General features: G+C 43.1%; 1 protein-coding gene across 2 annotated transcripts in view; it reads right to left on the reverse strand.

The window, feature by feature from the left end:
- LOC135055460 (ubiquinol-cytochrome-c reductase complex assembly factor 1) overlaps positions 1-12,089 on the reverse strand; it is a 406,324-nt gene that overhangs the window by 324,799 nt on the left and 69,436 nt on the right. For both annotated transcript variants that reach the window (XM_063959573.1, XM_063959572.1), the window contains exon 2: positions 4,818-4,919. In XM_063959573.1, the coding sequence (XP_063815643.1) occupies positions 4,818-4,919 (102 nt within the window). The remainder of the gene's footprint in view (positions 1-4,817; positions 4,920-12,089) is intronic.

The following is a 12,089-nucleotide window of genomic DNA, read 5'->3' on the forward strand; positions in this document are numbered from 1 at the left end:
AACAAAAGGTCATAGGTTGATTCAAACAGGTGGGCTGCGACTATTTCATACTGCTCAGGTGGGAGGGAATCTCAGGATTCCCGCCGCATGGATAATGAATTGCAAATACAGTAAATGTCCATAAACTTCTTATAACCATAACTATTCGCAGGAGCGATTAATCTCTGTCAAACCAACAGCGGAATGTTACTAATAATATACTCTACCGTTGCATACTAAACACCACTGCTCAAAACCTGTCTGACCCTTCGTATCATGTAAAGAGGGATCTCTCTGTCCATGAACCAGTTACACTCACCAAACTTACTGATATTATTAAGGAGACCATAACCTATAAAATACACTATTTGGATTAATTATGTAACGAGCGAGTCGCCCGCCAGACGCACACAAACTCTACCGTAAATGCACATACCACTCGCTTGAGCGCATGACCGTGGAGGCGCCGTCGCGCAACTGCAAATATGCGCACGCACGGGAGAGAATGTGCACGTGCAGCGGGCAAGCGCATGGGGTTAGTACAAGGCATGAGAATAACGATATTTTTCGACTTTGACAACATATATATATATATATATATATATATTTTTTATTTTTATTTTATTAATAGAATTTATAATTATACATAAAGGAGGGAGGGGAGTGGGGTGAAAACAAAGAATAGATGGGGAAACAGAGGAGAGGTTTAGATCATAGGAACTCCTACAGAGACACACATACCCATACACATAGCGGTGGACAGAGACAAGTGCTATTAGGATCACAAACATTTGGACACAGAGGGGGAGATTCAAATGTTTGAAAAGTCGGTTGGGTGTTTGTTTTTTCCTGTCTAATAGACAGGAAAAAACAGACTCCCAACTGACTTTTCAAACATTTGAATCTCCCCCAGAGTATATATAAATGTACCTACCTATTCAATGATAGCAGCATGGGGATGAGTTGGGAGTAGAAGTGGCCAGGAAGTGCAAAACAAAGCAGCTGCCAAGGCTTAGCGATCCTCACAGTATGTCACAGCAATTCCAGGGGGCGTGGTTTGTGTCCTATCAACCTTGTGGGCAGTACGGATGGTGTAATGGTTAGCATTACTGCCTCACAGCACTAAGATCATGGGTTCGATTCCCACCATGGCCCTAACTGTGCAGAGTTTGTATATTCTCCCCGTACTTGCGTGGGTTTCCTCCGGGTTTCCTCCCACAATCCAAAAATATACTGCTAGGTTAATTGGCTCCCAAAAAAAAATGAACCCTAGCGTGAATGTCTGTGTATACATGTGATAGGGAATATAGATTGTAAGCTCCACAGGGGCAGGGACTGATGTGAATGGGCAGATATTCTCTGTAAAGCGCTGCAGAATGTGTGTGCGCTATATAAATAACTGGTAATAAATAAAAATAATAAATAAATAGTGTCCGGGAGGCATTATTCCTTGCCACTTTTACCTCTGGCCTTATAAGTGAGCACTTGGCCGGCAGAGGAGAAGACAATGAGCAAGACATGCACACCTTATGTGCACCAGAAGATCTGCAGCCCCTATATTTCAGTTTGTACACGTCCATCTAAAATCTAAATCTCTCTGCCATTTTACATCTGCCCCATCTGCAGTGCAACACTGTTTCCTCATGGTGCACAGCTACTTGCTATTTTTTTGCTTTACTCCCACCTGAGTCAGGCTCTGCAAGTGGGCATCATTACCTGAACCCCTTGTCTAGTTCCTTTATTAACAGGTTCAGTACAGTAACTCAGTGTGGAAACTTTATGTTCTGATTCTCTTACCCCTAGTTCTTTTCAAATGCCTTGACAATTCTGCCACAATCAGTCCTTATGCACTGTCCAAACCCCAATCGCTTAACTCCGAACTACATGCCTTTCTCAATTTCTTCTCCCTTGTTCAGACTCCATTCACCATTCCCTATTACGTCCGCACACCTCACATTTATTTACATGGTACAAGCTACTGTACCGTAAATATCATCCTCTCCATGCTCCTTGTGTGTCACATTTGCTGCATCTTTTAGACTCTAAGCTTATACGAACAATGAGTTCTATACTTGTAGTATCAGGGATTGTTGACTGCTTGTCAATTTACTCATTTTGTATAGAGTGAAGTAATATTTTGGCCCTGCATAAATACTGAAGAAAAAAGTTTTCCAAATTGTCACATTGAACCCCTTTATCCTTTCCTTACCGTCCAAACTGACAGTAATCATTCTACGGTCCACACACATCAAAATCTTTATTCAAGATCTACCCATCACCCATCAATACTCAGCAACAGACAGTCATACATAACAAAATGCTACCATAGGTCAAGTCTAACATGTATTTTTGGAGTGCTATTACCTAATGTAGAGAATAATTTTATCTCTTCCGTACACACAGCAACACTGACAATGTTTACCTGGCTGACTGGTTACCTTTCCAATATGGCGGGGAGCAACCATCAATTTCTATGAGATACTAATAAGTCATATGCATGCATCTAATATTTTATTTAATTGTTCTCAAAACAGGATTTTAAAAAGGAATAGTTTGGAAGCCTTTCTGTTGTCTGCGACAGCACACTTCTGGATATTCATTGGTCATTTATATCCTAGCTAAGTGGAAATGACCTTTCTGCAAGACAGTGATGCACACAGGAGCTGCCAGTCTTAGAAAAATAGAGAAATTCATACACAGTATATTTACATAGTCCTCTGTGACGGTGAGTTGAGTATTGATGTCATCCATCTACCTTTTACCTGTTATTGTCCATTTAGTCTCCCTTCTTAGTACTCACATTTCCAAATACACACAGCACCTCGTCCCTGGTGTCTCTGTACACTGACAAACCATTAGAGATCAAAGACAGCCAAAGTTTCACAGTGTTACGCATAAGCCAAAAACTCAATAGAAGGATTATCACTCATGCCTGTAATGATTATGTTAACCACTTTCTTGCAACTGATGTACTGTAGTTTGGAGGAAAAAAAATTTAATAAAGCAAATTAAATGACAGACATAGTTGTAATCATCTCAATGTGCAACGTAATGTTTCTAAGACACAAAATAATAACATCAACAATAAGAAGTAAAAATGCATTTTTTTCGTCTCTTGTGAACTACAGGCATTGTGCATTTTAAAGCAAAGACCCAGCCAGTATTCCGCTGCCAGGTCTCTTTATGGTCTGTGGTTTAAATGTGGAAGAGAGCGTCTGTGAAAATGAATAGCTGCCACAATGGTAGACTGTTCCAGAGTTGCATGCCGTGCCACGACAGCTGCCAACAAACCATTCAATATAAAAACACTCCCTGTGGGTACCAGTGAGCTCGCAGAACAGCAGCCTATGATATATAGGTCATCATCCACTATGTTGCTGTCTGCACAGCCTCCGAGTGCCATAACGTTGGCAAGCACAGATTGCACCATGCTGCGTGTATTGTGCACTCTTGGAATTTTCATGCTTCGATGGCGCTTTTGCATTACACTACTGCACTTTTAAATATAATTTACATTACTAACATATGATAATTTTATAAACAACGGGGACTGGAATTTCCTCTAAAATAACTTCAATGCAGAAATTTTGCAGCTGACTGTTCCAGTGATTTATGAAACATTTCCCCTCTATTTATGTACCTTCTGCTGATTAAGTGTCATTTGAAAAACATCTGGGGAGCATTGAGGTATTATGCCACAACCAGACTTCCACCAGGATCTTAGTTAGTGTTATATAATAAACACAGCTGTGAATCTCCTGCTATTTTCTAGACTTCTGATTGTAACAGAGCATATTTAAATAAAAGTGTTGGCAAGTTAGGTTAGCAAAGCTATAGGACGGAAGGGAAAAGTTGGAAAACCTACAGTCTAGGTTTGTGAAGGTCTTGTGTTAAATGGCCATTAATCAGCTTCCAGGATCAATGGCAATCTCAATGTCAGGCAAGGTAATATGGATGGATGACTGCAGGTTATTCAATGGAACTTCAGGTGCTCATATCATGCATGCAAGGAATGAGGAAAGCTTAAACTAAACAAAATCTATGGTCAACACAACACCTGTACCACATGTGATCTCATAATTCTGTGTACTACTATAAATCAATTTAGGCGTTTAATCAAAGCATTTATTTGTGAGGCTTGAGGAACGATCATGTGTGCTTTTTGCAAGCGTGTAGTCAAACAGAACTGCCATAGATTGCACCATAGTGAAGGCAGCCCAGGCAATGTCAGTAAGTGGTTGATCAAGCAGTGGAAAGAATTGGACCAGTGGAAAAGTTACCCACAACAACCAGACTCTTCTGTACCTATCATTTTATAGAATGTACATGATAAATGCTACCTAAAACTTCTCCACTGGTCCACTTCTCCACTCTTTTCACTGCTTGATACATAATCCCCCTAAATTCCTTAATGTTGTCACTGGTTGTCAGTGAACAGATAACCAGTCTCATGATTCCAGATGCTTGTCTCCACTATGTGTAATTACAGGTGCACTTTACATTTTTCCTGTCACAATATACTATAAGGAGTTACTTTAGTTATTCATTATTAACACTTTACCTCACTCCCCCTCTCTCATTACTAATGTGAGCGACCCCTTCCTGACAACAGTGCTCAAGCCCTAAGTCTGTGTTGTGTGCTGAATTATCCTATGTATTGCATTCCACCTCACTGCTACAGTATAAATAGATAGAAATCACAAGTCATTTACAAATCCAAGAAGATAAACATTTCACTTTCAGTGCATTTTCACAACAGAATGAATAATGGGGATTCCGGTCACCTTAATGACAACAGCTTGCTAGTGCTTGTATATTGCTCAATTCCGTCTTCTTACCTGATTTATGTTGGAACACCTCCTATGCCATGTAATCTGTGCTGTACTGGACCGGACTGCACCGCAAGCAGCAATCTGTGATCCTAATCGCACCTGCAGCCTCTGAAAATACACAAGCACAGTAAATATAGTTAACTAACCATTTCCATAGTAATAACAAAGTAATTACAAGTAAAGTCAAATAGTATCTTTATGACCAAAGGGTGGTCAGTATATTTTTCAGGACTCATAAATGGGCCATCGCTTTATAAGGAGCTGCACATTGCATTTATGCACATCACTATAATATGAGAGTACTAGCATGGAATGTAGATAACAAAAAAAAAAAAAAAAAAGCGTATCCAAATATCCAAGACAGTGAGAAGGCATAACCATTTAACAGACTGTACAAATGCACTGCGCTCAATCTGACAACCGTCTTACAAGAAAACAGAAGAGTACTGTACTGAGGAAGCCAACATATAACCAACCACTGCTATGATATGCGAACGCCTCTGCCTGATTGATAGACAGGCGTTTGCAGGGAGAGACGGGGGGAGGCATACGGAAAAATGGGTGTGAGTCACCCCTGTTTTCCGGGAGTGGCGAAGCCAAGGACTGCGTTGAGAGATGCAGTTTTCTTGGCCCCGCAAGCCGCACTGCAATGACAAGGCTGAGAAAGCTGAAGCTTACTCAACCTGCTGCTGAACATTGCAACCAATGGTCAAGATGTTCATCTGATATGTGATCACATCGCAAATGCAGGGAGGAGGTGGTATGCACCTCCTTCTGCATTTGCATTGCTAAGGACAGCAAATGCAAAGCTGCTGTGAGCGGCTTTGCATTTGCAATCCTTAAAAATACAGGCCCTGGATGTAGGGATGGCCAACGGTGGGTTATCCATCAATGTTTACCATCGATGGTACTATCAGTGGACAACCTCGATGATGGGCAACTATCTGTATGTGAACCATTAATGGGTTTGCTCATCGATGGTCCCCATGACTTTAGTATTGAGCTAGCCGCGGGCCAATCAGAGCCCAGGGGCATGGCTTCATGGGTGTCCAGGGGCGGAGCTATGCTGTGTCCCTGACACCCTAGAGAAAAAATAGATAAAATATTTGATAGCTCTTTATCATCGATGGCGGGAAACCATCTGGCTCTCCCCCATTGATGGTAAAAGTAGATACCATCAGTCATAGACCGTCGATGATTTTGGATCATCGATGGTCAATGGCCATCCCTACCTGGATGTGAAGCTTCCTGTATCATCTGCAAATTAGAAGAACCACATCATGAATCTGAAGTGCATCCCGGATTCCTAAAAATTCACAATACCAGCAAAAGTTTAATTATCACCAAGTTATATCCGAATGTAATTTGATTGACATAATCATTGATCTTTATGTGCATGATGTTGTAAATTACAGCTACTTATGTCAACATATTTAGTTTCAGGAGATGGTAGATGTCAGTTATTCCCCTTTCAGACTTACATAGCCGGGTCGCACCCAGGAATGTGCTTCCCCAATGCGACCCCTTTCAGACTTGCGGCCCGACCCAGACGCTACAGGAAGCAGCTCTTCGAGATAGCACATCTCATAACTATGGATGAATGCTGGGTCTACCTGTACGATCTGTAGTACTGCACCCATCTGCATAAATTGTGAGATGCTGTGAAAGAAAAAATAGGATTTTAATTACCTACTGGTAAATCCTTTTCTTGTAGACCGTAGGGGATGCTGGGGTCCACATTAGTACCATGGGGTATAGACGGGTCCACCAGGAGCCATTGGCAATTTAAGGATTTGAGAGTGTGGGCTGGCTCCTCACTCTATGCCCCGCCTACCAGACAGTCTAGAAACTGTGCCCGAGGAGACGGACATCTTCGAGAGAAGGATTTAACAGATAGTGGCGAGATTCATACCAGCTCACACATACAAGGCACATCAAGCTAACTAGCTTGAAAAACCCAGCAACCACTGAAACATTATTTACCCAGTAATAACGCAGTACGTTACTAACAACAAAGTAGTACTGAACTAGATAACAACTGCAGGAAAACGAAGTGCTGGGCGGGCGCCCAGCACCCTCTACGGACTACGAGAAAAGGATTTACCAGTAGGTAATTAAAATCCTATTTTCTCTTACGTCCTAGAGGATGCTGGGGTCCACATTAGTACCATGGGGATGTACCAAAGCTCCCAGAACGGGAGGGAGAGCACGCAGGCTCCTGCAGAACTGCTTGACCAAACTTGAGGTCATCAGAGGCCAAAGTATCGAACTTGTAGAACTTAGCAAACGTGTTCGACCCTGACCAAGTAGCTGCTCAGCAAATCTGTAAGGCCACAGACACTCCACACACACACAGGGGAGGGCAGACAGAGTTCCCTCCAAGAATGGCAAGAGAGACACAGAGATTGGAGCCAACCCACACACAGCGCTTTTAACACAAAGGGAGACCCCTTATCAGCGCTGACTGTGCACCTTAATAGGTTACACAGTTGTTTTGCAGCCTCCCCCCTTTTACAACCCCCTGGTACCGTGAGAGATAGCTGGAGTTGTTGTGGAGGGACTTGCTTCTTCCTGGACAGCGCTGTGCAGGCAGGAAGATGGCGCTGAATGCTGCTGGGTCCGCTCTGAGAAGCTCTGCCCCCATAATGGCGCTGCCTTCCCGCTCTTCATAAGTTTATACTGGCCTGAGGTTTGATGCTGGCTGAGACCCTGGGACCCCAACAGGCTTTGTGACCAATGTAGGGTGTAGGCGCTGGCTCAGGGCACCCCTCACAGTGTACCGCTGAGCCTCCTAACTGTGCTCCTACCCTGATGCCGCCATCTTCACACCGGCCCCCCCGCTTGGGTCGGTGTCTCACTCGCCACAATCTTCAGCTGTGCAAGGGGGTGGCAGCATGCTGCTGGGGTGAGCGATCCCCTGTGGCGGGGAACGATCTATCCCCTCTGGAGCTCAGTGTCCAGTCAGCGGAGACAGTGGCTCAGACCCCGCAGGGCGGACACTGTTCCCCCCCTAAGTCCCTCGCCTCAGGGAGGCTGTTGCCAGCAGCCTCCCTGTAAAACAATAAACTCTAAAAAAAAATTACTTTTACTAAGGAAACTCTGGAGAGCTCCCCTAGCTGTGACCGGCTCCTCCGGGCACATTTTCTAAACGGAGTCTGGTAGGAGGGGCATAGAGGGAGGAGCCAGCCCACACTCTCAGACTCTTCAAGTGCCAATGGCTCCTGGTGGACCATCTATACCCCATGGTACTAATGTGGAGTCCAGCATCCTCTAGACCAGCGTTTTTCAACCCATGTGCCGCGGCACACTAGTGTGCCGCGGCTGGTTGACAAGTGTGCCGCAGAGTCAGAGCCCCCTTCACTAACTGTGGACCTTGACAGCGGACACGCGGGTAGTGCTGGGCTCTTCTGATAGTGCCTGAGCCGTGACCTAGAGTGACGCGGCGGCATGGCATCACAGGTCACATGCGCTACATAGCATGGCTGGCAGCATGCCCGCCCACCAGCCAGCCCGTATGACCGTCTGCCATCCAGCCCGCATAACGGCCCCACACACCAGCTAACCAGCCAGACAGCCGGGCAGCTGGTCTGCCTGCATGCCTGTCTACCGCTCACAGATCTGCACTGTGAGTTTCACTCCAGCCGATGAGGGACCTGAGCTCCTTTCTCTTCTACCAGCAGGTAGGGACCATTGTATTTTATTCATTTTTATTTTGGGAGCAAATGTGTGTTTTAATACTATGGGGGCTAGTGTGTGTATGTTTTTTGTTCTTGAGGAGGCAAATGTTTGTTTTTATTGCTGAGGGGGCAAATGTTTGTTTTTTTATTCTGAGGGGGCACATGTTTGTTTTTATTTGTGAGGGGAAAAATGTTTGTTTTTTTATTCTGAGGGGGCAAATGTTTGTTTTATTACTGTGAGGGCCAAATGTGTGTGGGGGTTTTCTGTGGTGGCAAATGTATTTATTTTATTACTGTGAGTGCCCGTGTGTTTCTTTTATCACCGTGGGGGCCACTATGTGTGTTTTTCCCCGTGGAGGACTGGTGGTGTGCCTCAGCAATTTAAAAATATTGTTCGGTGTGCCGCGAGTTGAAAAAGGTTGAAAATCACTGCTCTAGACGGAAGAGAAACACTGTGGTATGATCAGCAAAGGCATCCGTCTCCTAGCTGGCAATGCACATCACGCCCAAGCATCCGCTGTGGAAGTCGACAGTTGTGGGTATGATATTTTGTCCCATCCCCCCTATTCACGTGATCTGGCACCCAGCTAATTCTCTCTCTTCCCTGAGATGAATAAGACACTTCAGGGTAGGTGATTTGACAACACAAATTATGTCATTCTGGAAGTGGAACAGAGGGGTATATTTACTAAAGTGTGTTTTTTTTAAGAATGGGAGATGTTGCCCATAGCAACAAATCAGATTCTAGATATCTTCTAGAAGCAGCTAGATAAATGTTTAGTGGAATCTGATCTCCACTTCTAAAAAAAAAAAAAACTCACACTTTCGTAAATATACCCCAGTGGTTCTCGAGGTAAATTACAAGACTTCTATAATGATGGGTTGCAAAAGGTCCAGAAACGCTGGAAGAAATTTGTGGCTCTGCAGGGCAACTACATGGAGAAGACTTACGTTCATCATTTGACATTTAACTTTTTATCTCATTCTGTTCATGGTGATAATCGAAATTTTACGATGGCCCCTCACAGCTATACATCAGATGGCTGTAAAGTGTCACACGCATGTTTCAAAATGTTGCATTGAGTCAGGAGAGTATAGGGGGTATATTTACTAAAGTACAGGTTTATAGAAATGGAGATGTTGCCCATAGCAACCGGTCAGATTGTACTTCTTTATCACCTTCTAGAGGATAATAGCTAGAATCTGATTGGTTGCTAGAGGCAACATCTCCACTTATATAAACCCGCACTTTAGGAAATATAGTTACCCTTAAGTCTTAAAATATTAAATATGTACATTTTATTGTAATACTGTATGTACAATAGGTGAGAATCATGTTAGGATATAATCACTATACTGTACAGTTCATAACTACATTTCAATTACAATACTACACACATGAGCTCTTATAATAGGGAAAGTGTATGTGAAAAATATAGAAACAATGCACTGCTAGGTGGTGGATCATTGACTACCGAACAGCAGAATGAAAATGTATCTGCCTTGTTCATTTTGGTTACGTCTTATTTTGTGCTTAGTTTAAGTTTTGTTTTGCATTAACATGGTCAGTTTGCCAATATGGTAGGACACACTTCTGGAGTAAATCTACATTGACCAATCAAAACATTGGTTTGTGAAAAGTGGACCCCTCCCCTCTCAGGGCCAGGAAAGTGATTGCTGCAGGATAAGAGATAATAATATCTGCAAACTTACTAGTTTGGCGTGAACGGGGGGCGTAATCGCTGCGGGTGCATGATCTCACATGGCGAGAGGCATCCCTAATTTCTGTGATAAAGCAGAAATTGCAATGCGATTGCAATTTTTGCTTCATCAAAGGGGAAGGGATGGGGGGGGGGGGGGGAAGACGACTGGTCGCATACTGGCCAGCCTTGCCCTGCGATGGGCGGCCCCAGCATGCAATCAACAGGATTGCAAATTCTGCTAAGTAGCAAAATTTGCAATCCTCACTGAATCGGGCCCATAGTCTGGCCCAGGAAATGGACTGAAAGATATCCGCTTTTTGAATGAACCATTTTTTTTTTTTTTTTTTTTTTTTTAATATAGAGAAAACTAACATATTACTGCACACGGGGGTAAATTTACTAAAGCTCCTAAAACAGAGAATTGGTGATGTTGCCCACAGCAACCACTCAGATGCTGTCTATCATTTTCTAAAAAGCAATAGAGAAATGATAGACAGCATCTGATTGGTTGCTATGGGCAACATCACCAATTCTCTGTTTAGAAGCTTTAGTAAATTTACCCCAGTGATTTACAGTATACTGCACTCTTCTGGAGATAACTCTCCAGTTGACACATTGTCGATTATTTACGTATGTATCGGACTTAAATACATGGGTTGAGTATTCCAGCAGTCGGCATTCTGACAGGTGTCAGGATTCTGGCACCGGCATTCTCATTGCCGGGATCCCAAGCTCAGGGATCCAAACTATATCCCTAATACACACCCTTCATTTCACCCATTAGTGTGCAGTCTAGATTTGTTGTAATGTTTATACTAACTTTTCAATGCCTACAGTGCGAAATGGGATTGTGGTGTAAGCCTGAAATGTGGCTCGGATATTTCTTGCCAATATTTTGAAACAAGCTGCCCTGGCTGATATACCAGTCTCATTGCTACTCGTCCACACATGTGGAGGGCCAGCCAGTGTCATCTGTACCCCTAGGGCAATTTAGCTGTGTTTACCTCTTAAGCTACATGCCCCATATGGATACTATACCAGTTATTCTGAAAAAAATGTTTTCTACTAGCAATAAAAATGATCATAGGTTTAGTTGTCAGAAATATTATACAGCATGGGTCTTCAACCTGCGACCCTCCAGCTGCTGTGGAACTACACATCCCAGCATGCCCTGCCTCAGTTTTAGCATACCTTAATAGCAAAACTGTGGCAGGGCATGCTGGGATGTGTAGTTTCACAGCAGCTGGAGGGCCACAGGATGAAGACCCATGTTATACAGGTTGAGTATCCCTTATCCAAAATGCTTGGGACCAGAGGTATTTTGGATATGGGATTTTTCCGTATTTTGGAATAATTGCATACCATAATGAGACATCATGGTGATGGGACCTAAATCTAAGCACAGACTGTATTTATGTTACATATACACCTTATACACACAGCCGGAAGGTAATTTTAGCCAATATTTTTTGTAAGTTTGTGCAGTGAACAAAGTGTGTGTACATTTGCACAATTCATTTATGTTTCATATACACCTTATATACACAGCCCGAATGTCATTTAATACAATATTTTAATAACTGTGTGTATTAAACAAAGTTTGTGTACATTGAGAAAACAAAGGTTTCACTATCTCACTCTCACGCAAAAAAAGTCCGTATTTCGGAATATTTGGATATGGGATACTCAACCTGTATACCTCTCCACTGTCTGTTGCAAAAGGTCCAGGGCCTATGTATGTTTTCTATAAATCCTTATAAAGAGGACTCCTTCATAATAGAACACGCAGAGTTACTGGGTGTACAGGAGAGTATATTCCATAACAGGAATGTGCCACTACGCAACCCAACGCAGTTCCTGAGACAAACCCCATCTACACAAACTCATTCTGTAATATA

Source organism: Pseudophryne corroboree, chromosome 3 (assembly GCF_028390025.1).
Source record: "Pseudophryne corroboree isolate aPseCor3 chromosome 3, aPseCor3.hap2, whole genome shotgun sequence".
Taxonomy (NCBI): domain Eukaryota; kingdom Metazoa; phylum Chordata; class Amphibia; order Anura; family Myobatrachidae; genus Pseudophryne; species Pseudophryne corroboree.